At 37.8% G+C, this 25226-nt stretch overlaps 9 protein-coding genes across 9 annotated transcripts; 6 read left to right on the forward strand and 3 right to left on the reverse strand.

Annotated features, from left to right (window-relative positions):
* Window positions 1-20: 20 nt before the first annotated feature.
* On the reverse strand, window positions 21-8690 carry B0P05DRAFT_557618 (armadillo-type protein). Its single transcript, XM_051580039.1, has 8 exons — window positions 8613-8690; window positions 8281-8561; window positions 8123-8234; window positions 8003-8079; window positions 7750-7954; window positions 6507-7702; window positions 569-6461; window positions 21-524 (listed from the first exon to the last, which is right to left on the reverse strand). The coding sequence occupies exons 1-8, from the start codon at window positions 8670-8672 to the stop codon at window positions 342-344; spliced, it is 8007 nt and encodes a 2668-aa protein (XP_051431134.1). The 5' UTR covers window positions 8673-8690; the 3' UTR covers window positions 21-341.
* A 1107-nt stretch (window positions 8691-9797) lies between these two features.
* B0P05DRAFT_477798 (uncharacterized protein) lies at window positions 9798-10615 on the forward strand (the record flags this gene model as incomplete). Its single annotated transcript, XM_051574983.1, has 2 exons — window positions 9798-10199; window positions 10256-10615. Coding segments are annotated over 2 exons (762 nt in total), but the record flags the coding sequence as incomplete, so codon positions are not given.
* A 147-nt stretch (window positions 10616-10762) lies between these two features.
* On the forward strand, window positions 10763-11470 carry B0P05DRAFT_477694 (uncharacterized protein; the record flags this gene model as incomplete). The annotated part of the gene is made up of 1 exon (XM_051574981.1): window positions 10763-11470. The coding sequence occupies one exon, from the start codon at window positions 10763-10765 to the stop codon at window positions 11468-11470; it is 708 nt and encodes a 235-aa protein (XP_051431136.1).
* On the forward strand, window positions 11425-11819 carry B0P05DRAFT_557628 (uncharacterized protein). Its single transcript, XM_051580040.1, has one exon. It carries the CDS (start codon window positions 11517-11519, stop codon window positions 11676-11678), a length of 162 nt encoding a protein of 53 aa, XP_051431137.1. The 5' UTR covers window positions 11425-11516; the 3' UTR covers window positions 11679-11819.
* Window positions 11820-14189: 2370 nt separating this feature from the next.
* B0P05DRAFT_557638 (uncharacterized protein) lies at window positions 14190-15200 on the forward strand. The gene is made up of 2 exons (XM_051580041.1): window positions 14190-14755; window positions 14805-15200. The coding sequence occupies exons 1-2, from the start codon at window positions 14292-14294 to the stop codon at window positions 15130-15132; spliced, it is 792 nt and encodes a 263-aa protein (XP_051431138.1). The 5' UTR covers window positions 14190-14291; the 3' UTR covers window positions 15133-15200.
* Window positions 15201-16981: 1781 nt separating this feature from the next.
* B0P05DRAFT_590748 (uncharacterized protein) lies at window positions 16982-17205 on the forward strand (the record flags this gene model as incomplete). The annotated part of the gene is made up of 2 exons (XM_051582840.1): window positions 16982-17017; window positions 17083-17205. 2 exons carry the CDS (start codon window positions 16982-16984, stop codon window positions 17203-17205), a joined length of 159 nt encoding a protein of 52 aa, XP_051431139.1.
* Window positions 17206-18560: 1355 nt separating this feature from the next.
* B0P05DRAFT_590749 (uncharacterized protein) lies at window positions 18561-21440 on the forward strand (the record flags this gene model as incomplete). The annotated part of the gene is made up of 3 exons (XM_051582841.1): window positions 18561-19563; window positions 19608-20974; window positions 21024-21440. The coding sequence occupies 3 exons, from the start codon at window positions 18561-18563 to the stop codon at window positions 21438-21440; spliced, it is 2787 nt and encodes a 928-aa protein (XP_051431140.1).
* Window positions 21441-21590: 150 nt separating this feature from the next.
* Window positions 21591-24021, reverse strand: B0P05DRAFT_590750 (threonine synthase; the record flags this gene model as incomplete). The annotated part of the gene is made up of 3 exons (XM_051582842.1): window positions 21591-22722; window positions 22769-23235; window positions 23686-24021. 3 exons carry the CDS (start codon window positions 24019-24021, stop codon window positions 21591-21593), a joined length of 1935 nt encoding a protein of 644 aa, XP_051431141.1.
* A 100-nt stretch (window positions 24022-24121) lies between these two features.
* B0P05DRAFT_640639 (uncharacterized protein) lies at window positions 24122-25198 on the reverse strand (the record flags this gene model as incomplete). The annotated part of the gene is made up of 1 exon (XM_051583749.1): window positions 24122-25198. The coding sequence occupies one exon, from the start codon at window positions 25193-25195 to the stop codon at window positions 24122-24124; it is 1074 nt and encodes a 357-aa protein (XP_051431142.1).
* Window positions 25199-25226: the final 28 nt, after the last annotated feature.

Genomic DNA, 25226 nt, shown 5'->3' on the forward strand with positions numbered 1-25226 from the left:
AATTGAACTAAATATAAAACCGCCAAGTGATACTGATATTACTGTAACAATCTGAAATTCTATTTTAATACTATACAAAACTATAAATGTGGAAATAATACAAAAGATCTAGAAGTGTGTACGCTTCTTCTTTTTGGCATGCGATTTTTGGTGTTTATCAAGCTTTCGTTTAGCAGCAAGAGCAGGATTCGTCACGGCCAAAATAGCGTCCTTTGCTTTACGGTCTTCTCTTGCTTTGAGAACTTGTTGACGTACACGCTGATAGACAGCAAAGTAAACAGTAGGCCCGGCCTTGTTCTGAAGCAAACCGAGGATTTCATTACCTAGTTGTTGCAGTTCGCCTATAAAAAATAGTGTAAATACCAAAGACGTCTTTTAAATACGTTACCAAATCCTTCAGCTTTGTTCTGTTCATCGTTGACAGTACGATAAATTGGAGCAACGACGGGCATTAAATAAGGCGGTAATTCATCTGGTGTCATGGTATTACACATAGCAGCAAACCACTTGAACACAGAAGATCGCTGTAAAGCATATCAGTATTCAATCACAGAAAAAAAAAACTTACAAGTAACATAGCACTCTTGATTTTTCTAATAGCAGCACCACGAGCATCGAAAGAGGCCTTTCTAAACAGCCAATTTAATGATCGTTTATGTGCAGATTTTCCAATCTTTGTTGCAGCATCTTGAGCTTCTTTGTCGTTCTCTTCTCCCTCAATAACTTCGTCACAAGCGTCATCAATCTTGATTTCATCTCCATTATCGTCCTTTGTATCTTCTTCATCAGGCATATAGTATAAGCATTTACCAACAAAGAACAAGTTCTTTACAATCTGATCTGCTTGTTCTTGTGAGACATAATTACTCTTGAGCTGCTCCAAAAAGTCTGTCGCTAATGAGCAAAGTGTGTCTCTGTCTAAATAAGTGCATTTCAAATCAGTGTCCTTAATTGTACGGCTTTCAGCATCAATGCCAGCAAAATAAGCACCATAAAGCCTGGTAGTTGAAGAGCGGATCCAAGAGTGAGGGTAGAGTAACATGGATTGTAAACCACACCAAATGGGTTCAGTATCTTGATCATAAACAAGCTTGGGGAAAGTTTTGGTAATCTTGGCAAACGTATTGATGGCATAATAAGTAACTTCCCATTGAATATCAACGTCCATTGGGTCCTCATCGTCTTGTTGTTGCTGAGCTTGCTCTTCAGCTAAAGTGCGACTGGCTTGTAAAATAGCTACAAGTCTTTGAATGAGAAGGCCGGCTTGTGGACGCAATTGAGTGCCAAAGGTATCGATAGCTAAGCCATAAACTTGGCAAGCAGCGCGTTGTAAGCTAGATTTGCCGGTTTGTTCCAACCATTTGTCCAGTAATTTGTAGATAGTAGGCAAACGATCTACACTACGAGAGAAGAGTGACTTAATTAAGGCAGCAGACATTTCACGACACTTGGGAGACTCATCATTAATCAAGCGCATAACAAGAGCAAAGAAAATGGCATCTACATAGTCAGCGAGAATATCTTGGCCAAACTTGGTGATAATATGATGCAGCAGTTCCATAATAGAATCACGACCAGACTCGTGGACATATTCCAAATTCTTGATGATAAAGCTCATTTGCTTCTTGAGACGTCCCTTACCTTGAGGATAATCCATCAAGAACATAAAGTAGACAGAACGAGCTTGCTCACGAATTTCTCGACTTTGGTTAGTTACCATGATGTTAGATACAGTGTCCATAAGATCATACATCTCAGGAGCCATAAATTTACGAGAGATAATAGCACGAACCAGCGCAAAGATAGTACCTTGTCGTTCAATTTCCTCCATATCAGGACGAACAAAGTTGAGAATGTACGTCAATTGAGCCTCTGTCAACTTGGACTTATCATTGTCACGAATACAAACAGTCAGCAAACGCAAACAGCCCTGGACAGTGTTTGTTCTTGAGCTACCAGATGACTTGATGATAGCAAAACAGCGCTCAATAGACACTGCAACGGCTGAAGAAATGTTAGGCAACTTCATAGCAATAAAGTGGCACATGATACGAGTAGCAAGAACGACATTGGCTGATTGAGTTGAATATAAAGTGTTACCAACAGTGTTTAAGAGTTTTCTTAATCGATCGACGTATTCTTCATTGTTCAAGTCAAACTTGATTTTCTTAAGAGCGCTTGATAGCAGACTCAAACCAAAGTAGACAAATCGATAAGCATTAGCACGATAATAATCAACAGGCTCTACCATCACACGCTTCATTTGGACTTCAAAATTGAGTTCCTTTTGTGTCTTTTTGACCTTGATTTTGGCCTGGGCCTTGTATTCTTCGTTGTTTTCAGAGATCAAGCCATAAGCAAAGTCAAGGAGTTCCAAAGATTCAAATCCAGGATTATTGACCAACCCAAGCGCAATACGACGCAACAAATCTTCAACTTTACGCAATGTACGACTGCTTTCAGTGTGAGACATGATGTCTTTGAGAGGAACAAGCAACAAACCAACATTCTTGAACTGAGTAATCTTGGAAATCAATTCGAAAGCAGCAGGACTACGGCGACTTTTGGCTTCTTTAGTCTTGCCTGTCATTTCATCTGCATCTTTTTCTTGTCCAGCTTCACCAAAGATATCGCTAACCAATAAATCAACAAGGTCTGGCAAACAATAGTCAAGATCACCAACATTCAAGCGAGGCATCATATCAAGCAAAAGAGAGTTGATAGTGTAGCCCAAGACGTGTAATTCATAACCCTTTTGGAGCGCAGCGCGAAGCTCTTTGAGTATGAAATTGAAGTAAGAATGGCCCAAAAATGCACTAATTTTGATCAGAGTTTCACGAGTAATGTCTCTTACGTCTTGTGCTCTACTTCTGATGATATGACATACCGAAGTAAGCAATCCAGGCAAGTTGATACGCTTAGATTTTTCTGGGAAATGACAGAGAAGTTTGGTGATACCCAAAGCAAGTGGCACACGAACAATGACAGACTTTCTGCTCTTGTTGTTGTTCAACATATTATTCAAATCAGGAAGAACCTTTTCAACCAAGATATCATGGATCTTTTCTGATTGATCCTTTTCAACTTCCACTTCTGCTTCTTCCTCGTTTGGGGTTTCTTCTTCAACTACCTCACCAGCATCCTTAGCAGCTTGCTTCATGATCTCTTCGTTGGTCAAATAGTCAATGCGAACTTTTTGACGGCCCATGATTTTCTTCACAGTTTCATCCGAGAGTTCAAGGTCTTGAATGTCGAAATGGAATGCATCCAAAATGCCGATCACAACTCGTACGTAAGTTCTTTCCTTTTCATCATTTTCCTTGATATAGCTCAAATAGTTTTGAAGTAAACGATAGTAGTGACCCCAAGGCAGAGCTTTGGCCAAAGCAGACAATGTAAGGGTACATTGGTTCAAAAGATTATGATCCACTGTACGATCACTTTCGCTAAAGAAGGCAGAAATGATGGGAATAAATACATTGTTGATAGTAGCAACCTTCAACTTGGATTCCTGAGCATAGTCAGCAAGACGAGCCAAGGCACGAGCACGACGATGAATTTGCATATGATAGATGTTGTTGAAGAAATTGACTTCTTCATCGCCTTCACCTAACAAGGGAACCATATCTTCGAACATAGGCAAATTAGGGAAGATCCTTACGCAAGAACTCAATAAGGAAATGAATTCCATACGGACAAGTTCAATGCGAGAGCGAAGACCACGCTTAATACCGGGATAAACGACATGATTTACATAGCCAAACATTTTGCGCTTTTCGTCTTCATCAGATTGTTGACTGGTTGCCTTCAAGTATTGAACCATACAGAAGGTTGCTTGACCGCGAATAGCCATTTCTTCAGCATCGTGCATACAGTGTGTCAACTGATGCAATACTGGAAGCCATTGATGTACATTGAAAGTCTCATAGTAAGTTTCAGCAATTGCACTTAAGGCATCAAGCATACGATCATAGTCAGGTTGGTCAATGCGCTTCTCAGAATAAGCATTCAACATAGTCAAGAGTTCGTCCACCTTGGTCAATTCAGGGTTGACATCTGCAAAAGCATGGAACACTTCCAACAAGCCTTCACGACTTTCGCGAGAATAAGCTGTAGCAAACATGGAAGAAGCCATGACATAGTATTGGTGATAGAGGTTGGAACCTGCTTCAAAGCCAGGCACAATGCGAATGAATCTAGCCCAGATTTTGAAAATATCTTGCTTTGATTTTTCAGGAATTGTACGAGAAGGCTTCTTGAGACTGGGCAACAGTAATTCAATGATAGCTGCAGCTTGTTCTCCGTTCTTTGTATAAGGTGCAACACGGGCGGCAATGGCAATCTCACGGACAGAGTAACGGCCACTGCCAAACTTAGTATCATCCTTGGATTGCGTCAAACGGTACTTGAGATGGTTCAGAATCAAATCCACATGAGGAATAATTAGCTTTTCTTTGAGCGTAGCTGTATCATCTACTTCCATCTCTTGGTCACAAAGATCTAAAAGAGACTCAAGGATCTCCAATAAAACACTCAAGACTTGTTCGTTTAAACTTTTTACAGACAAAGTGGACACAATCTGAGGCATTACACGGTCATCATAATCTACCAGATAAGTTGCATAATCGCTCTTTTTAGACCAGACCAAGAACAAGTTGGTTAATGAAGACAAGTCTTGGGAACTATCCGAGGGCATAGTAGGCAAACGAGGTGAAATGAAAGCAGAGAACATCGAAGGCATAAAAGCAGTGAAATTGAAGTTGCCATTGATCTTGAACATTTCTACAATACGCTTGAGAGCAAGAGATTTAACTTCTTTTGACTTGCTACTTTGACTAGTGACTTGGTTGTCGATATCCATAGAATCTTCGGTTGACTTATGGCTATGGGCGAAGTTGATGATATACAACACAACCTTTAACAAATCTGGTAAAAATGGTATAATGTGTGTGGCGAATTGCTTGATTGTATCTTCCAGCAAGTTCAATAAACCAGTTTGCTTTCTCCATGCAATTTGTTCAATCACCTGTTTTCCTTGGTTTACATATTCAAAGTGTGTTACATTATTGTTGTCATCGACTTGTAAACCAGGCAATTCCAAAATGGCTGTAAAAGGCTCCAATGCAAGATCAATAAAGTAACGAATTTCTTCAGTCTTACAGCATGAGATACCACCCAAAATGATCTTTCTTCGAGAACCTTTACTAGTTTTGCTGGATGCCTTGCTCTTTTGAATCAATCTACCGTACAAGACACGCATGACAACAGGCATTAGACCAGTACGATGGGCAGGATCAATCAAAATTTGTTCTTCATTTTGAATGAACGTAGCCAATTCATCACGGAATTTGATATCGTCTAACAAGTTGCGCAAATTATCGGCATAAGGTCTGACATTAGGATCTTTCCAAGTGAAAATACATTCCAAGGCAGCAGCTTGTAATTTAGCATCACCCATAGCGATGATTCGCATGAATGCACTGTATAATTCTTGTGTTCTGTAGATGGCTCTAGGGTTTTTAAATACAGAAAAGACAGAGAGCCAGTTGGCCATTTTGTTCTTGATAATACGGCTTGAACGAGGAAGAATCTGAAGATGAGATGTGGTTTCTTCCTTGTTGTCTTCTTCTTCGTCATTGTCTTCTTGTGCAGAAGTGAATTCTCGTTCCAGAAATTCGAAAAAGAGGACAACTAAGTTACGAGCTCTTGCTTCTGTAATCAACTGTGTTTCTTTCAAGGTAAGCAAGATCATGTTATAATAGTTCCAAAAGTCCATATGGCTGGCTTCTTGACGACTGAATTCAGCAAAGAGTAATGCCAAACTTTGAGCGCGTTCTTTGTTGATAATACACCATGATCTATCTTCTGCATGAGTTAAGTTATTCAAAGTGGGACACTCAAATGAAATAGTGCCAGTCTTGGTAGCATTTCCATTTTCTGGTTCATCAGGTGTCAATAATTTGGTGATGGTTTCCTTTGTAAAGCCATCCCACACTAAACCCTCTGGGGTTGCGTATTTCAAGATTTCATTGTATAAGAGTGACCAATAGACTTCGGCATTGATTTGAGAAAACGCAATCAAAACTTGTTTGGCTTCGTCCCAAAGGGGCCTCAGGTTGATAGTGAGAATACCCAATGCTAGACGAGGAGCAAAATCCACAAACAAGTCGGGTGTACGCTTAGAACTAGTAATCAATTTGAGCTTTTGAATTAAAAGCACTTTATCTCTGTATTCCTTGAAAGTAGCCTCTACTTCTTCAAGATTCAAAGAAATTCTGGCAATTTCAGATACTTCTGGCAACTTGTGATCTTCATCTGGCTTCATCAAAGGTTGCTCAAATAGAGCAAGAATCTTGAGTGTGTTAAGACGACAATTGCGTTTATAAGAACTAAGATTCAATTTGAGAACAGGATATAGTTTCTTTAAATTGGCCAAAGAAAACTTGTCTTTATCAGCTGGACTACACCAAGTTAGCATAAATGTATAAGCTCTAAACTAGGCTTACCTTGAACTCAATAATTCTAAATAAGTAAAGATACCAGCAAGGACTATTTCATTGCGTGCATGCTGAACCAGTACTTGATCTACCAATTTAGTGTGCATTTTTCTTAATTCGTTCAAGGCAGTTGTATTATGAACAGCAATGTCAGCTAAAGATTGAAGAGAAAGACCCATCAATGACTCCAAAACAAAGTTTTTATGACCTAAGACATATGTCGTTTCAATCATAGGGTTATCTGTATTGTTCTCCAAGAAACCAGAGAGAGAATCAAACAAGGACATAATGGCAGGGAATGCTTTTTCAACAGATACTTGAGCTTTGCTTAAAATACGAAGAGCAGAAGCCAAAATAGTGATGGCAGATACGTTGCGTTCTTGAGAATGTACATCTGTATCATTCAATATGTCTCTTTCCTTGTCCCAATTATAAGATGTTGCGATTAAATCCAATATACTCTCTGTCACTGATTTTTGTTGCTGTGTGCTTGAAGGGAAGCGAATTAAGCCTTCAGGTGTCAATGAGGATGAGAGTGTTCCAGACAAAATAAGTGCGTCAGTAGACAATACTTGAGACAAGAACAAGATAGTCTCAGTAGGATACTTGTTAAAGTTGGCAGCCAAATACTTGATGATATATGGTAAACAAATTTGTGTATAGTTTGACCATTTTAATTTGGCCAAGGAAAGATAGAAACCATAAATTAAATTGACATTGCCAAAGGTGTTTAAGGTGTCCAAAATAACACGACCACCGCTCACTACTATTTCCAATGATCCATGATATAAAGTGCCAGTGATAGCACGGAGTACTTGAGTATACATGAAGTTGGTGTATGTGTTGGATGTAAAAATGGTCTTGGTTACTTGTTCAAGGCAAGAGATAAGAGGCTTAAAGTCTTCTACTCGACTACCCTTTCGAACAGTAACAATCATGTTGAACAAAGACATCAAAATAGCAAAGCATTTCTCGTCTAATTCCTTGGCCTTTTGTTGTGTATCTATCTCTTTTAAAATGATGTCAATGATGGGGGTGAAATGCTGTCTATATGTATGATGCAAAATTAATAGTGTTGTCTTTGTCAATAAGAGGTAACCAGGATGTGTAGATAAGTCTTCTGCTGCAACTTGTTCATTCAATGCTTGTGACAAAAGTTCTTTAAAAATAGATTCACCTCGAGAGTGGATGCGATGGTCAATTTGCTATTATAAATTAAATAAACTACATCATTCTATTGAAAAGAGCATACCTTGATAGACTCAAAGAAAAGCATAGCCAAACCTTCTTCAAATTCAATAGAGGGTTCTGCTTTTAAGGTATCCAAAATGCACTTGACAGTCTTGGCCAAATCAGCTCCTCTTGTCTTACGTAGTAAAAAAGCAAATGCTTCTGCTGTAAAATGACGGATATAAGGCTTTGTTTGGTTGTCTTCACCCAATAACTTGGCTAATAAACTATACCAAAATATGAATATCAGTTATTTTATCAATCAGTATACATACAGAAACGTTTGATCAAGATCTGGAAGGATTTGTCGTGAAAGAAATTTAAAAAGATATGCAATACAGTTGAAAACGCTCTATATTCAAGTTAGAGTTCTGCTAATATTTCATTAATATTACCTCTAGCAAGTTAATATCCTGGTGATACACTAAACGAAGTACACAAGGCAAAATTCTAGGATAATAAGGATAAAATTCCCCTTCGAGATCTTTGGCCAATTTAGTCACCAAACTATAGAGGAGGTTAGGCAAACATTTGAGATACACATTCTACATACTCTAAAAGACCATTTAAAGCCATACTGTCTTTGACTTTCAAGTGCTTCTCGAGAATATCAACAATTTTATCTTTATGGTAAAGGATCGAAGGCAATGACTTCACAAGAGGTTGAATTTCTTTGGCAAAGTCTTTAAAGTTACGGGTCATGTTGAGGTCCTTCCATTCTAACAAGGCTTCATAAAAGAAAGAACCATGTTCATCAGGCTCGTCATCAACCAATTTGGATCGACGTACAACATCCACCTTGATACGTTCCACTCGAGTTTTAAATGTTTGATACTATAGAAGCAATGCGTACATAAATAAGCACAAATATAAATGTTTGATTACCTTGAACCGATTGGTTCCTTGACCTGTGTTCAATTCAAGAGGAATCGTGTTATCCTTCATGATTGCAAAGTAAAGAACAACTTTCTTATGCTATGAACCTTTTTTTTATTGCATTGTGACTATTCGGATCTTAGACAAGTCAAGAAAAGCAGTCTTCTCTTTGCGCCACTGAATATGACCAAACATTGCTTTCTCTTGCATGATTTCTCCTTTTGAATCAAACTCCTCTCAAAAAACAAACTAATACTGTTTTTACACTTCAAATTCAGACGATGTTAGTTTTTTTCTGGACGAAATAAAAATAAAAAAACAGAGACGTGGAAGTACTTTGAGACCGTTTTATAAATGTTCATTAAGGTAAAAGTTCAAGAGAGATTTTTTATATTCTAGGTTTATATATGACTTGGATTATGTCCTTAGATGTAGCCTGAGATAGGACTTGATGAGCTGAAGGTTATATTAAATGGAATAAGAGTATTGGCTTTTCCAATAAAATATACTTTGTGAACCATCTTTACAGTTATTTATCATTCAAGTTGAGATCTGTTTACTGGTTTCTGGATTATATGACTCTATTCTGTAGGAGTGTAAATGTTGATTCAGCTATATCATTGTTTAGAATGAACTCAGTTCTAATGCTATCAAACTATGACTAGCTGACATAATAATAATAATATATGACAAATGTTCTTGTTATGAGAAAAGACTTATTTGTGATAATATACCTTTTTTATTTATTTAAAGCTATTTATATCAGATCGTCACAATTGGATTGATTTGTTTGTTATAATGTTTTTTTAACGAGGTTCATCTTATTAAAGAAAAATTAAGTTTTCCATCTGCTCCAAGAAATTGACCACGAAGGTATAATCATTAAGTGTTCAATTGATATGGCCATATTGGTCACTAAACCTATCTAATAGTTGGTACCAGAAAAAGAAAGAGAAAGCAGCCTGAAATACTGAAAAAATAAAAAGAGTAACAAAACGTCAAAGGAATCAAGCTGAAATTAATCCGGGGGTAATATGCAAGAAGTGTGAACTTTCCGGCCACTCTTCTGCACGTTCACCTCTCTGCTCATTTTACATTACGAGTAAGTCAAATATTATGCTTCAGAATCTTGGGCCAAATTACACTGTTTACGCTCGTAAATTAACTTTTCAAAATTGTGTCAAGAAAGAGTAACAAAACATATTGAAGCAGAAAATAACCTCGTGTTGTAGCGCTGTAAGAGAGATAGTGTTTAGAGCCAAACTTTTTGTGAACTGGTATCTTTCAAAAACCCCAAATGAATCCGTACCTGATGGTATCTTTCGGCAACAGTTTTGGTATCCTGTTTGTCAACTGGTGAACAATAGAGAACTTAAAAATACCAAGCTTCTGCCACAAATTTTTTTACAAGAATGGGATAACTTCAAAGCTGGAAATCCTAATGCCACTTTTAATGAATATTTGATTGGAGAAGCTAGCCAGTGCATCGCTGAGGCCTGCAAGGAGCTGGTAACCACCTACGAGAATGCAGTTGTAGAAAGACTTGAAAATATATTGAGAGGGTTTTTGCAATATCAAATTCAAATTATGTTTGTTGTAAGAGCTAATAATCACATCCATTTACTCTAAATACTTAAATATTATGTATATAGTCCATGGCTCCGAAGGACGTCGATGACATTGTTATAAAATATGGATATCAGTATGTATGCCAAGGTGAAGCGGTGTGGCCTGAACAGAAATCACTTGAAGACCCTATGATCAAACGAAGAATCGATGAACTATGCCTGCCACTTAAAAACAAACTCGATGTTAGAGTTAGTATAAAATCATTAGCTGATAACCCTGGCTCTTTTGTTCCTCTGTTGTTTCATATACTGGCTGTCTTTGAAAGGGAACATCAATCCCATAAAGCGTTGACGTTAGAAGACTTCCTTTACCAAGGCTGTTCAATGTATTCCCTTCAGCATCATGCCATTGGCGATCAGCGACAATTTTGGTCAATGCATTAGCAGCATTTCTTCCTGGTGAACCACTCCCCAGAGGGTATAATGATCAGGTGCATTTATTTTACAAGGTATTTGATTTTAGACCGCTTAGAATCAAATCGTAAATACATAGTTGTAAAAAAATGTTTTTATATAATAGTCATTTAAAATATGTTTATTATTAGGATTGAATCTTTATTACCCACTGGAACAAATAAGAGGCTCTTTGGTAACCTGATCAGATCAGACGGTTTTTCTGTTCATTTCGTTTTTAACAAACGAACAATAAGAGGAAAACGTTTTACCGAGCAAATCAATCAAGTTGATCTGATCCTGGATGATTTTGGGCAGCATGAAGTTGACAGCCACTATTTACCAATAGCCGTAGATCCAGGAAGAAAAAGGGTTTTCATTGCATTTGCTGGTTCAAGTGGTAATATAAACGACTTCAGACAATGTTCCATCAAGGAATATTACCACTTGACAGGCTCTACAAGATTCTCAGCAGAGCAACAGAAGAAAAAGAAAGCATGCGGTATTAAGACGATTGAAACAAATATACCCACCAATAAGACTGCCAATGAATCACTGTATATGGAGTATGCCATTTATATGCTCGAAAACATTGGTCGTATTTTCAATTTTTACAATCAAGAAACTGCAAAAGAGACCTTTTTCTTATACCAGAATTGCCAACGAGCACCGGAGCAAATGGTGAAAATGTTGCTAGATGGTACCAAGAAATACAACAAGAAGTCAAGAGAAAACAAACGAAAAAGAGCAAAGAACAAAGGGAAGCGGAAAAAGAAAGGGAATAAGTCCGGAAAGAAGGATAAAGGAAAGAGAAAAATGGCACCGAAAACAACAGAAACAAGGTAAAAAGTTACTTGGGCATGGCTACGATAATTTTTATACTCATAAGTTTATGGTACTTGGAGAAAGCAATTTCTTTCAGTACAAACAGAAGGTACCACTGATAGTATTTGGTAGCGGCATGTTTGGGAAGGACCATGCGAAGATGAAAACGGTCCGGACTGGTGTCACTGGTCTTCTATACAGAACGTTGAAAAGAAGAGAGGGCTGGTGACTTACTCGTTGTGGACATTGATGAATATTTGACGTCCCAAATATGTTCCGAATGTGAAAGTAGAACTTTGGGTGGTACTAGTGGTGCCCACAGCAATAGTGTTCTCGTTTGCAAGACGTGCAGAACATTATGGCAGCGTGACATCAACGCTAGTTTGAATATGATGAACATTGCCAAGTCAATTTGGAAGCGTGAAAGCTGTCCAGAACGATTCAAGAAAAACTAAAAAGAAAAGCAATAATCGCTGTAATGAACACGTTATTTCCTTTGGGAATTAAGATTGTTATAGGTAAAATCATCTAACATACTATTGTACCTTCTCTAATAATTCTTCTCTTTCTGTTTAATTTCCATTTTTACAGTATTTTCGGAAAGTATTCGTGCACTAATAATTTTTCGTTTCGTGCAATAAAAATAAATAAATCGTGCGGACTTGGAAAACAATTTCGAGCAAAAAAATTAAAGTCATGGTGCAAAAATAGTTTTTACTTAGTGCAATTTTATATTCTACGTAGTTGAAAATGAGTAACTTTGTTTATGAAGATGGAAACGGAAACCTAACAAATGAGAATGAAGAAGAGCATCTTGAGTTTGCAATGGAAGTGGATGACGAAGCTTACCCCTTAGGAGATGTTACAGATTTCGCAATGTACACTGATCTCAAGCCTCCTGAAAAAGCAGCCAAAGATGTTGTTATGAAGACTGAAAGCAACACCACAAACCCTATTGCGGGAGATGTTGGTGGGATTTCTAAGAAGACCTATCGGAAGTACAAACCTGAGGACAAGAGTAACTTCTTTCACTTAGTGTATGAAAAGAATATGAGTGTCCGAGGTGCTGCTAAACAGCTTGGTATACCACCAACGACAGCACAAACATGGTTCAAGCAAGGAGAGGCGAGCTTGGCAAAGGACAGTGAGGTCGCTATGGAAAGGACTGTAGATGGTAAGCGGAAGCTTGGAAGACCTGCAATCCTCAATGATGCTCATAAGGAGTGTCTGATTGAAGCTATTGATGAAAGGCCTGAAATGGTCTTGGAAGAGATGATGGAGTGTCTTACGAGTAGCTTTGAGGATCTGAAGATCTCAAAGACTGCTTTGTATGAGTTTGTCACTACAAAGTGCAATCTCAGCTTCAAGCGAGCAAAGCTTTATTCAGTTGAGCGAAATTCTCCTGAGAAAATTGAAGCTAGATATCAATGAGTGAAACACTGGGAAGAGACTGACATGGATTATATGAGCAACTGCGTTTTTATTGATGAATCTGCATTCCATATCAACTTGAAGCGCTCTTATGGTTGGTCTAAAAAAGGTGATCCTGCCATTGTCACAGTCCCAAAGACAAGAGCAAAGACCACGACTATTCTTGGTGCTATATCTGCTCACGGTGTTGTCAATATCAAGATCAAACAGCCCAAGGTAGCGGAGCCCGCAAAGAAAAGAAAGTTGACAGGAAAAAACTCAACTGTCGCAAACAAGGGCAAAGGAGGAACAGTGACTGGCCATTACTTCAACTTTATTGCTAGTAGCTTGGATATTTTGGATCGTCACGAGATCTTCAAGGATAGCTATATAGTCATGGATAATGCGCCTATCCATACGCACCAAGACATAAGAAAGTATATAGAAAGCAGAGGATATGGCTGCGTCTACCTTCCTCCATATTCACCAACCCTTAACCCTATTGAAGAATTTTGGGCTGTTTGCAAGAGCAAGGTCAAAAGAGAGAAACTTTTGAAAGAGGAAACACTCACCTCCAGAATAACAGACGCCTGTAACAAAGTCCTTTTGAGCGACTTGAAGGGGTTCTGTAGACATTCTATGTCTATGTTTGATGATTGTTTGAACAGAAAGCCAATCTAATAAACATTAATTTCGTGCACCATGCATGAATTTTTTGACCCAACTCTTTTTCTACTTTTGCACCATGACTTTAATTTTTTTGCTCGAAATTGTTTTCCAAGTCCGCACGATTTATTTATTTTTATTGCACGAAACGAAAAATTATTAGTGCACGAATACTTTCCGAAAATACTGTATAGTCAAAAAGAACAACAATAAAATTGTATAGAACAGTCTCAAAGTATCTACCTTTGTCTCTATATCATCTTATTATATAATTCTACTATCAAAACATCACACATACGATCAAGCTTAGAAAATATTGGAAAATCGAAAAACGTACCAGACCAATTGTCAAGATTTGCCAATAATTGTTATAATTATTCCCTCAAACCAAAGTTCTCTGAGGACTTCGTTAAACTGTATACCGCAAAACGAGGAAGGATACAAGACTTCAAATTGAAAGAAAAATCACGTACATTATTTACGAAAGCCATAAAATCTGCCTCTGATATCACAGATATGGCTCTGGATGTTGTTAAAGAGTCTACACTAAAAGAAATGGATAATGGTGAGTGCTGATAAAATAACAATTATTCCAAATACGGACTAAAATCATGCTCTAGATCATCATGGAGACGACACTGCAGAACCAAGCCAATCGAAAAACATGGTAAAGTTATAAATCAATATATGTAAAAAAAAATTATATTAGTGTATTCATTATTGATGATATATATAGGACTCGTCGGATGCAGGCGAAACTGAATTGATGGGGCCGTCAAGATTAATAAACCATACCCCTAATTTACCAAAGTTATTAATCACAGATATTGAAAACGTACAAGACAAGTGCCATATCGCCATATCCAATATTCCTTTGTCATTGATGCCACTCTCTTTGCGAGGCGTTTTAAACAATAATCGTGCTGATCAAAAGGCTTTGCAAGGTTTAGGGAAGTTCCCAAATGTATTTAAATTGTTGAGAGATTTGATGGCTGATGATGTGCAATTCGAAAACTTTCCTCTGAATGTGTGGCGTTTCAAGAGTGAAGCTTTGGCTTGGGGTTCGTTGGAGAGCAACTTTTTTTCGGCAATTGCTATCATTTTGACCGATTTCTGGGGATTATTCCAGAGGCTTGATTTCAACAAAAGCCATGAGAGGACCTTCTGGGCAGAATACGTTATACCGATCTTTAAGCATTTCTGTATCATGAACAAAGGGTTCATATTTAGCTGGTAAGTGGTTAGCATGTTAATTGGAATACGTTTGAAATATACTGACATTGTTAATATTATGCATAAGGTGCGAATCAAAAATGCTTTCTCATGCCAACAGCCAAGTCATCCCAGGTGTCTGGAATAGCAGTACCGAAAGGTTGTTTGCAGATGGTGTTGGATGCAAGGATGGGTTCGAAGTAGTAATCATGGAATCGTCTGGCCCCTTCTCTACTGAATATATTGACCATTCCCTGGAAGATACCTGGAAGCTCATAATCATGACTAGCAACTCCTTATGTGATGAAATCCTGAAGTACCCGAATGCTTCGTTTGAAACCGCTAAAAATTTAGCATCTTATGGAATTCAGTGTATTGTATTTTTCAGCAATTAAGAGACAGTCTCAGAGAAAATAAGAGAAAATTATTGGATAAAATAAGAGAAAATTTTAGATCAATTAAGAGAAAACTGACCAATAAAATAAGAGAAAAACACAGGAAAAATTAAGAGAGAAAAAAAGGGGCAATTAGTAGAAAGCTTATTTATACTTTAATCTCATTATAAGTTTTTCTCCAGGGCTAAGCACTTTTCAAAAAATCCGAGGGAATGGTGGATCCAGCCTTGGCAGTCTTTCTTGGTTACCTTGGAGCAGGCATCCATGATTCTGGGTGTGAGTGTCTCACCAGTTTCGAAAGGTTTTCTTTTGACACCATACTTCACCTTCGACCAGAATAGCTCAATTGGGTTTAGGAATGGTGAGTATGGTGGAAGATATACACACCTATAGCCTCTGCTTTCTATCAAATTTCTTACTGTAGCTGGCTTATGTATGGGAGCATTGTCCATTACCAAGTAAAAACCCCTCATGTTGTTTCGGTCAAGAACATCCATCACATTACTCAAGTAATTTAGATAATGCTCGGCCCTTGTTCCAACTTTGGCTGTTGTTGTAACAACCTTACCATCTACTCTTCTCTTCTTAGCTCTCGAAACCATTATTGGCTTTCTCAAAGAAATGTCAATAACGCCGGCACTTGAGATGGCACCAAGGATGGTTATTGTAGTGCCTTTTGAAGCAGGGACAGTTGTCTTAGCAGGTGCTCCCTTCTTAGACCAGCCACGAGTGCGTGTCATGTGAAGATTGAATCCTGCTTCATCCAAAAATACGCAATTGTTCTCAAAGTCAATTTCTCTATCAGCTAGCCATTGAAGGATGGTCTCCTTTCTCTTCTTCAAAGTTTCTTCTGAATTTCTAGCAACTGAAATCTTCTCCAACTTCTTCATAGATAGTGCACAGCTGGTCCTAAGATGTCTGTATACTGCGGATGGGCTTGCAGAGAGACTTGGAAACTCTATGATCAATGACTCGTGTATTCCAGCTACAGTTGTAGTTGAACGCTCATCAACAAGGTCGATAATAAACTTCGAGTGCTTCTCAGTAAGCTCAGAGACAGTTCCCATTCTGCGTCCTCTTTTCTTCTGTTGAGGTACCTCCCCAGTTTTCTGCCACTGCGATTTGAAACGGTAGGCTGATTTTTCATTTATTCCTGTCTTTAAAGCTGCATCCTTTATAGGTACCTGTTCAACTAACAGAGCAATAAGCTTGTTGATATCCTGCTGAGTGTATATACGTCTAGCATTGCTAGCGTCGTCTTTTTTTTCAGTCAGGTCTCTGAGAGGCTTCTCTTCTTTCAAATCGCTCTCACTACTCTGCACATCAGCTTCATTTTCCTCCTCGTCCGAGCTATTACTGGGCTCATCACCCTCGTGCCCTTCCTTCAGTTCCATCGTCACATCTTCATCTAACTCCATGGCTGATGCAGTGATGTTATACTCCCACTTCTTTCTCATCATCGACATTACACTGACAATAATCTCGGGTACAGCTTCAATATCTTCGTCGCGTAGAGAGATCTCGTTCATATCATAGTCAATATCCATTTTTTGTTAATAATAGTGAGAAAAGTGCTTTCTACTAATTGCCCCTTTTTCTCTCTCTTAATTTTTCCTGTGTTTTTCTCTTATTTTATTGGTCAGTTTTCTCTTAATTGATCTAAAATTTTCTCTTATTTTATCCAATAATTTTCTCTTATTTTCTCTGAGACTGTCTCTTAATTGCTGAAAAATACAATATCTGCGACAAAATTACCTTGACAAAATGCAGTCTCTTTAGTACAACGAAATGGCAAGTTATTGAATTAAGAAGTGCAACCATCCCTGTAACTTGGGATGCAAGGGCAAATATGATCTCAGTCTTTGAGTTGTTGGCTACGCTGCAGGTAAATGTCTTTAACTTTGTAAAATCATTGGTATTTTTACTTATTTATTTTATTCTGTTTTTTAGAATGAATATGACAATCAAAAGGATGTGTTGAAAAAGTTACGTCAAGAGAACAACTTCCTGGACCATGTTGAGGATAAGGATACGGTTCGCTATCAATTTGAAAATACGGATATTTTCGAATGAATTGTGTTGTATATTTGTATACATTATTTATTATTGACCAAAACGCTGTATATTTTTTTCCCTTTTTTGTTTTTACTTATTGAGCATTTTCTTTAAGCAAATATAGTCGCATCATCTACTATAAAATATAAATCTCTCTCTAAACATGGGCTGTATATATATATTTGGATTTCTTATAGTGAATGTATTAAATCGCATTCTATGTTCTATATTAAAAATAACATAGCATGTGTGTAGCAGGCGAGATAATATTTATGGCACTCTTTGGAGTAGAAAAAAGTATATATGCATACAGTATTTCCAAAATCAATGTCGCATTTTAAAACGACAAATATCTATGATCAACTTAAGCGCCAAATTTAATTAGCTGGCATGGACAAATACTCTTGACCAAAATGACAAAAATAATCGAGCTTGTGACATTTATTTTTTCAATTGCCGACAATTATTTTTGTCTTTGGACCAATCATTTTTATAAAAGTGACAATTATTTCTGTGAAAACGCCAATTTCCATAGGTTTGACTGTAGTTTTAAAGAAAAGCCGGCAGATAATAATGCCATTTTTCTGAAAGCAGTATTAACTATAAATACTAATGAGTCAAGCAGAACAAAAAGAAACACTTTAGAATCCAAGATTCCTGACTAAGACAGTCTAATGTCAGTTAAAAGCTATGGTAATTAGAAAGGAGTAGACAGTAGATGAGGAGGTCATTGTTGTTGCGAAAACAAAACTTAATTGCTTCTTTGTTATTTATCCCTTGTAATCCTCCTTTGTTGTAATTGTGTACGTGTATTTTGTAGTTATTGTTTGGTAGAGTTTATTAATTTTGGAATAGATAGCCAATATTTACCAGGAAAAGAAAAGATAATTAAGAAATACCTGGTACACAAGGTTGAAGATTTGCGTATTCTTAATGCGGAATTTGTGATACAATCAATTATTTTACTTTTTGACTGTTTAAAAATCAATTGCACATGATAAACAGTAATAAAAATAGTCTCAGCAACTTATGAGCATATATACGCTTACTTGATGAATGGTGCCATCTTTAAGCAGAGTACATTTCATATAAGAAGAGAGAAGACATACCTTCTATCTCCTTTTTTTTTATTTTTTTTTTTTATTAAGGTGAATAAAAATCTTAAATTGATGTAACTTTAATAGAGTCTTTGAACAGAAAAAAGTAAGAGTCACAGGCCAAAAAAGGTACTCGTGTTACATGGCTCTGGAGGAGAACAGAAACTATTTTTAATTGTTTCTCACTCTCTGTTCATTTTTTCCCTTTCTTTCTTTCTTTCTTTCATTTGTGTGTACACACACTTTTGTTACTTTTCAAAATCAACACGATATAATATGAGTGCCTCTTTCGAGTCCGGGATGAAAAATCTCAGTCTAAGTGACGACCCTCACCAGCAAATTGCAAATCAAGGCCAATGGTTTCAAGCTTCTGATAGTGACGAAGAAGACGACCAACCCCTCAGTAGCACAAATCGACCTATTTCGGTACTAATGGCGAGACCTGCTCATTTTATCAAGCCTGCAGCTCCACCACGCACCATGTCACCTCCTGATATGCGAATTATACAATCACTCTTTGACAATTATTCTCAAAAAGTGTATATCGAAGGTTATGTCTATAGAAAGAAAGAACAGTGGTCTCGCTGGTATGCTGAGTTGTGTGGTTCTGTTCTGATCCTTTGGGATGCCCAATTTGAAGGAAGTGGCGAGCAAGTCATGCCACAATATATGTCTGTGATTAATTCTAGCGTGGACTTGTTGGGCAAGTCGGGTGAACAAGGCAAGGACAACGTGTTTTCGTTCAACTCCGCTGGAGACAATCAAGTCTTATTTGATTTACCTAATCCTCGGGTATTGCAGCAATGGGTATCTGCTATTCGCCTCTCTTGTTTTGAATATACTAGATTGCAAGAGATTTTTACACGACACTTTTTAAGTCGATCAGCTTTTGCTGATATGCAGTTAAAGACGTTGAGCAAGACTGAGGGTCAAGTGGAAGTTCAATTAGGAGCCAATGAATGGCAAAAATATTGGTTAGTTGTGTCTGATAAAGTTGAAGAAAAGAAACTGTTTGGTAAAAAAACAAAACCCTCTAAAGGCCAAATCATGTTGTACGAATCCAAGAAAGCCAAACATCCTGTTCTTACCATCACTAACGTTGTGCAATCTTATATTTTATATCCCGAATCAGCAAAAGATATTGATACGGTAACAACATTTAAAATTCAAGCAAACGGTGAGACGACAACTGCAACTATTCGAGCACCCTCTACTAAGGAAATGGCACAGTGGGTCATTGGTACCTTTGATACCTTCAAGCTATATGGCAGACCTGATCGTCTTCATGATGACCCCTTAATATTCACTCACTTAATTTTGGAGAGCCAAGAGGAGATGCACCACGCTTGTTCCTAGAATTGCATGAAGTATCTCATATCAACCTTAAAGACCAAGGCTTGGTAGAAACCATGTCTCAGTTCTCAAACATCTTGTTACAGAAATTACAACATCAGCAACAGATAGTTCAGCAACATTTATATGCACGTCAGTCACAACAACCCATGGGTTTGATCCACCAAATCCCTTCAGGAGCACCAATGCTGAATGGACAAGTGCCTTCTCCTCCTCGTCCAAATCCTCAAAGGATGTCCACTCATTCTAGTCAGTCATCTAACATGAGCAACAAACCACTCGGCATGCAACCTCAACATGCTCAAGCATTTCCACCACCATCACTCCAACAGCAGCAGCAGGTGAAAGCCAATACAAATCGCAAAATATATGCTAGTGATGAAGAAAGTGAGGAGGAAGATGATGATGAAGAAGAAGAGGAGGAAGACGATGAAAGCGATAGCGACTCTGTCTTTAACAAAAACAAAATCAAAACAAAGGAAAGTTTATTACCTAATATGCAAGAAGATGAAGGATTTGCAAGCAATGTATTAGGCGATATCGAGAAAAAGAGTGTATCTTCCAAGACATCACTCCACATCTCTCAAAAAGCATCCACATCATCAACTACTGATTTGTCAACTAAGAAAGACGTCAAAGAGGAAGACAATTTATCAGACAGTGACGACGACGATGATGAAGAAGAAGAAGCAGTTCAAAAACCCAGTGCTAAACCCGTCACCAAGAGACCTAATCCCAAGGTGGCCAGAACTCAAATTAGTGTAAGTGGATCCGACGATAGTGAAGAAGGGGAAGAGGAAGAAGGTTACTCTGGTAGTGATGATGACGATATTCCTATTCATCAACAACAACAAAGACACTTACAACAGCAACATCAACAACCTTATCTTGACTACAATGATGCCTATATGCAAAATCAACAATGGGATAGTGCCAGTACATACAATGCTAGTCAAAATATGATGATGATGGATCCACATTTCCAAGGTTATTATGATGAAAATGGTTTCCCTATGATGGGCGAAGATGGTCCTATCATTCCTCAGCTTGGAGATAGATTTGCAACACAAAATAGCCTGTTAGATACATACAGAGCAGACCGTCCCTCAGCACATGACCAAGAAGGCTATGCTAGAGCCACTGGTCAGCCATTAATCCAAGTGCCAAATAAACCTCCTGAACCTCGTGCTGGTCTAGTGGGTATGATTTCTCAATTGGAGCATGAGAAAAAGCAAGAAAAATCCAATAAGACTCGACTAGCAGAAATGGAAAAAGAGCGCATCTTGGAGCGTGAGCGTGAACGATACCTTCTAGAACAAAGACAGCAAATGATGCAGGTAAAATAGTATTTAGTCAAAGTAATGTACTTATCGTTTGTCTACTTAGCCCATGATGAATCCAGCTATGAATCAAAGCATGAGTCAAAGTATCAACCAAGGCACGAATCCAGCTATGAGTCAAAGCATGAATCCAGCTATGAGTCAAGGCATGAATCCTGCGATGAATCAAAATATGATGATGTATCCTGGTATAATGCCAATGATGGGCGGACAAATGCCAATGATGAACATGAACATGATGATGTATCCTGGCATGATGAACATGCAAATGGTGCCACCTATGATGGATCCCCGCGTGTCTATGATGATGATGCAACAACAATACGGTCAACATCCAATGTGGCAACAACAGCAACAAATGTTCAATAATCGTTTCAATGGCAGCATTCAAGATGATGACGAAGATGAAGACGATGATGTCCCTCTTGGTACAAAAGAGCCCTCTCATACCCAAAAACATTAAAGTATATAGATGCTTCTAATAAGTTTTATTTAGACATAACCTATATGGTGTATATAGTATATAGTTTTTCTTTTTTAAAAAGAAAATGTAGAATGTGTGCGTGTATATTAATTGATAGGGATGAAGAGAGTGTGTATGAGTAAATGAAGTCTAGAAAGAAATGCCTTCTTCACGTAATTCCTTTTCAATAACTTGAATGACTAATTGAGGATCAGCGCGTTCAACGTGAGTAACCTTGCGTTCTTTTTCTAATAAACCATGAAATTCAGTAGGTAAGACATCGTTGGCAAAGTCAAAACCGGGAGAGGTCTTCAAAGCAGCTTCAACAGCTTCAGAAAACTTAGCGGGATGAGCAGTAGCTAAACAAATGAGAACATCACTACCGGCAGGGTAAGTCTTGAGGCTATCACGTTCAATCAACTTTTCAGCAGCAGCAACACCAACAGCAGTATGAGGATCAAGAACATAGGGAGATTGACCAGCATTGTTTGTTTCATAGTAGGAGCGAATAGTAGCAGATGTCTCAACATCAGTGACACGGGCAGCATCAAAGATTTCACGAGCCTTCAAGACAGCAGCATCAGAAACACGGAAGACACCCTTTTCCTTCAATTCTTGCATCCAACCAGCAACAGTTTGACCAGCCTTATCGTTTAATGCATCATCTTGTGTCTTGCCTTGATCAGCTTCTGTCTCACGAACCAAATACCACAACAAACGCTCAAAGTTGGAGGACACTAAAATATCCATGGCAGGAGACAAGGTAGCCTTGACACCACCATCAGGACCAGTTTGCTTCTCGTAAGCTTGAGATGAGAAGAAACGGTAAAGAATATCATTTTCATTAGTAGCAATCAACAATTTGTTTGTAGGAAGACCCATACGGTAGGCATAGTAACCAGCCAATACATCACCAAAGTTACCAGTAGGGACAGAGAAGTCAAACTTGATGGCTTCAGCTTCAGGAGAAGCAGGATCAATGTTCAAAGAACGGAGAAGAGTGAAGTAGGCTTGGAAGTAGTAGACTGTTTGAGCCAGGATACGTGCCCAATTGATAGAGTTGACAGCACCCAAGTGGTGACGATCATTGAACTCTTTGTTGCCAAATAAGTTCTTTACAATATCTTGACAGTCATCAAAAGTGCCTTCAACAGATAAGTTGTGAACATTCTTGTCCAAGACAGTCGTCATTTGGGCTTCTTGGATAGGACTGACACGACCATTGGGGTGAAGAATGAACACAGAGACATTCTTTTTGTTACGGAGACCATAAATGGCAGCACTAATAAATATTGGTTAATTTTTTTTTTCTATGAGATGTGTCTTACCTGCCAGTGTCACCAGAAGTAGCACCAACAACAGTCAAACGGTGTGTCTTACCACCAGCAGGTTCCTTACTATTACGGCGTTCTAAAAAGTATTCAAAAAGGTTACCAACAAATTGAAGGGCAACGTCTTTGAAAGCAAAAGTGGGACCGTGGAATAATTCTAAAACATAAAGACCATCATGAACCTTGGCAAGGGGTGTAACGTCCTTGGAACGGAAAGTAGAATAAGAGCGTTCGACAAGTTGAACGAGATCAGCTCGAGGAATTTGAGTTTCATCAATATAGAAAGATAAAATTTCAACAGCAAGTTGTTGGAAGCTATATTGAGACCAAGCTTGACGCCAGTTGGCAGGCAAGGTAGGGATCTCCTGAGGAATAAAGAGACCACCGTCAGGGCCGAGACCAGCCATAACAGCGTCTTCAAAGGTATAGTCTTTGGCTTGTCCACGAGTTGATCTATAGAGCATCTTTTTTAATGATAAAAGAGAAAAGAAAGAGGTACCAAATTATTCTCTCGATCAAATTGATAAGATTTTTTTTCTGGAATTGGTATGTTATGAGCCTTCTTATCTAATTGGTGAACTGAAAGGAAAGCTGTTGTGACTCATTTTTTATCCCATTGCTTAGTTTCATTGGTTAGATTCCTAACTTGGCTTCATTGGTTAATTTAGGAAATGCAAATGCTCTTGTACAACTTGGCCAGGGCATTGGCAGGCAGTTCATCAAAACTATTGTACAATTATTATTTTCTTTTTCTTTTTCTTTTTTGCGAGAACCGACAAAGAGACTTCTGTCGATCTCTGTGGTATAGACATAGAATAAACCGACCTGTCTGTCCAATGATACAGTTTGATTTCATATATAAAGCCAATGTTTATTTATCATATAGGTAGAAAATATTAATCTTTCATCCTTACTTCTTCAATCTTTACTATACCCCAAGCTCTACGATAAGAGAATCCCATTGAGCTATCTTCACCAAAACAAATACAGTTTTTGTTTGCATAATAAAAAGCACCATCATTTTCTTCTTCTTCAGGTGGTGTCTTGTTTCCATCATAGTCTTCTTCATCTGATTTGATTTGTGTATAGTAGACTTCTTTTGCTTCTTTATTCATAAAGATTTCAGCCTTGCTTCTGGAATCAAACAAATAGGAATCAATACTACCAGGATTAATGTCTTCTTTGTAAGGAGAGAAAATACTTGTCACAATGTAGTATTTCTTTTTTGAAGGATTATAAGTGGAAGCCATGATGATTATGGGAGGAAAAGAGACTCTATCAACATTACTTGTCCCTGCTTATAAACTTTATTGATTAAGAAATATGATATAATATGATTAAAAAAAGTAATTAATACAAGGGTGGTATGATTTTTGCATTTTGTAAGACTTGTATTAGCGAAAGTAGAGAAAAGATAGTCGCCATCAATGTCAAGTAGAAAGAAACAGGCTCAAACATGAGCTTGTTTGTTAAATCCCTCCACAAAGCATTAAAGTACTGGTAAAAATATTTGTTTGCATTCAAAACAAATAAGTAAAGATGTTCATCATAATCTTCCACTTCCAAAAATGAGTTTGCACACAAAGACTTGAATTCACTATACTTCATTTCAGGTTCAAACATGCCTTCTTTTTGAGCAAGTTCAAAGTCTTCAAACGTAGGTATAAGTGCTGTCAAGGTTCCCAAGTAAGAAGCCAAGAACACATTGATACGATAATCCACACTGATAATGCCTTTCATGCCCTTCATCATGGATTCAATAGGTGGTAAACAGATAAGTAGCTCGTCATTTGTAATAACAAACATATTAAAGGAACTGCTTGCTGCTTGAAAGATCTTCATTCGTTTACGCGAGCGCAGAAAATCAGAGAAGCTTCTCATTCTTTTCAGCTCGTTTTCTAGCTCGCTGTTTCGTTTTTTGTCTGCTTTATCGTTTATAAAATTAATGGGCCTGCATTTCTTGCCATAGAACAAGCTATAGATTCGAATACCAGTACAGCTTTTGAGAAAGTATGTGCCTACGAAATCATGATAGGCCATAATGATTTCAGCATGTTTGATTTTCTTGTCAATAAGGTAAAACACAGATAAATCCAAATGATGTTCGTTGAGAAACAATTTGATAATGTTGAGAATATTATTGCTTAATGTTGATTCAATGTATTCAATCCAAGCGGGTAGTGCCGTATCCAGAAATAAAATGAGTACATCATACTTGACCTGTAATGATTCTTTGTAGACGTCTAGAACCTGATCAAACTGGCTCTTCATTGATACTTCAATAGATGCTAACTCAAGTGCTTTCACAAGGTTATCATAGTTTACTTGCACATAAGGCTTGTTGAACTTCTTGTATAATTTATACAGTTCCACTTGTTGGGTTTTAGATAGATTTTTGAAGCAGTCATCATCCGGCAAAGACATTTCATTAATAAGAAGGTGAAAAGGGAAGGAA

This window comes from Gilbertella persicaria, assembly GCF_025201335.1.
Source record: "Gilbertella persicaria strain CBS 190.32 chromosome Unknown B0P05scaffold_48, whole genome shotgun sequence".
NCBI classification, from domain to species: domain Eukaryota; kingdom Fungi; phylum Mucoromycota; class Mucoromycetes; order Mucorales; family Choanephoraceae; genus Gilbertella; species Gilbertella persicaria.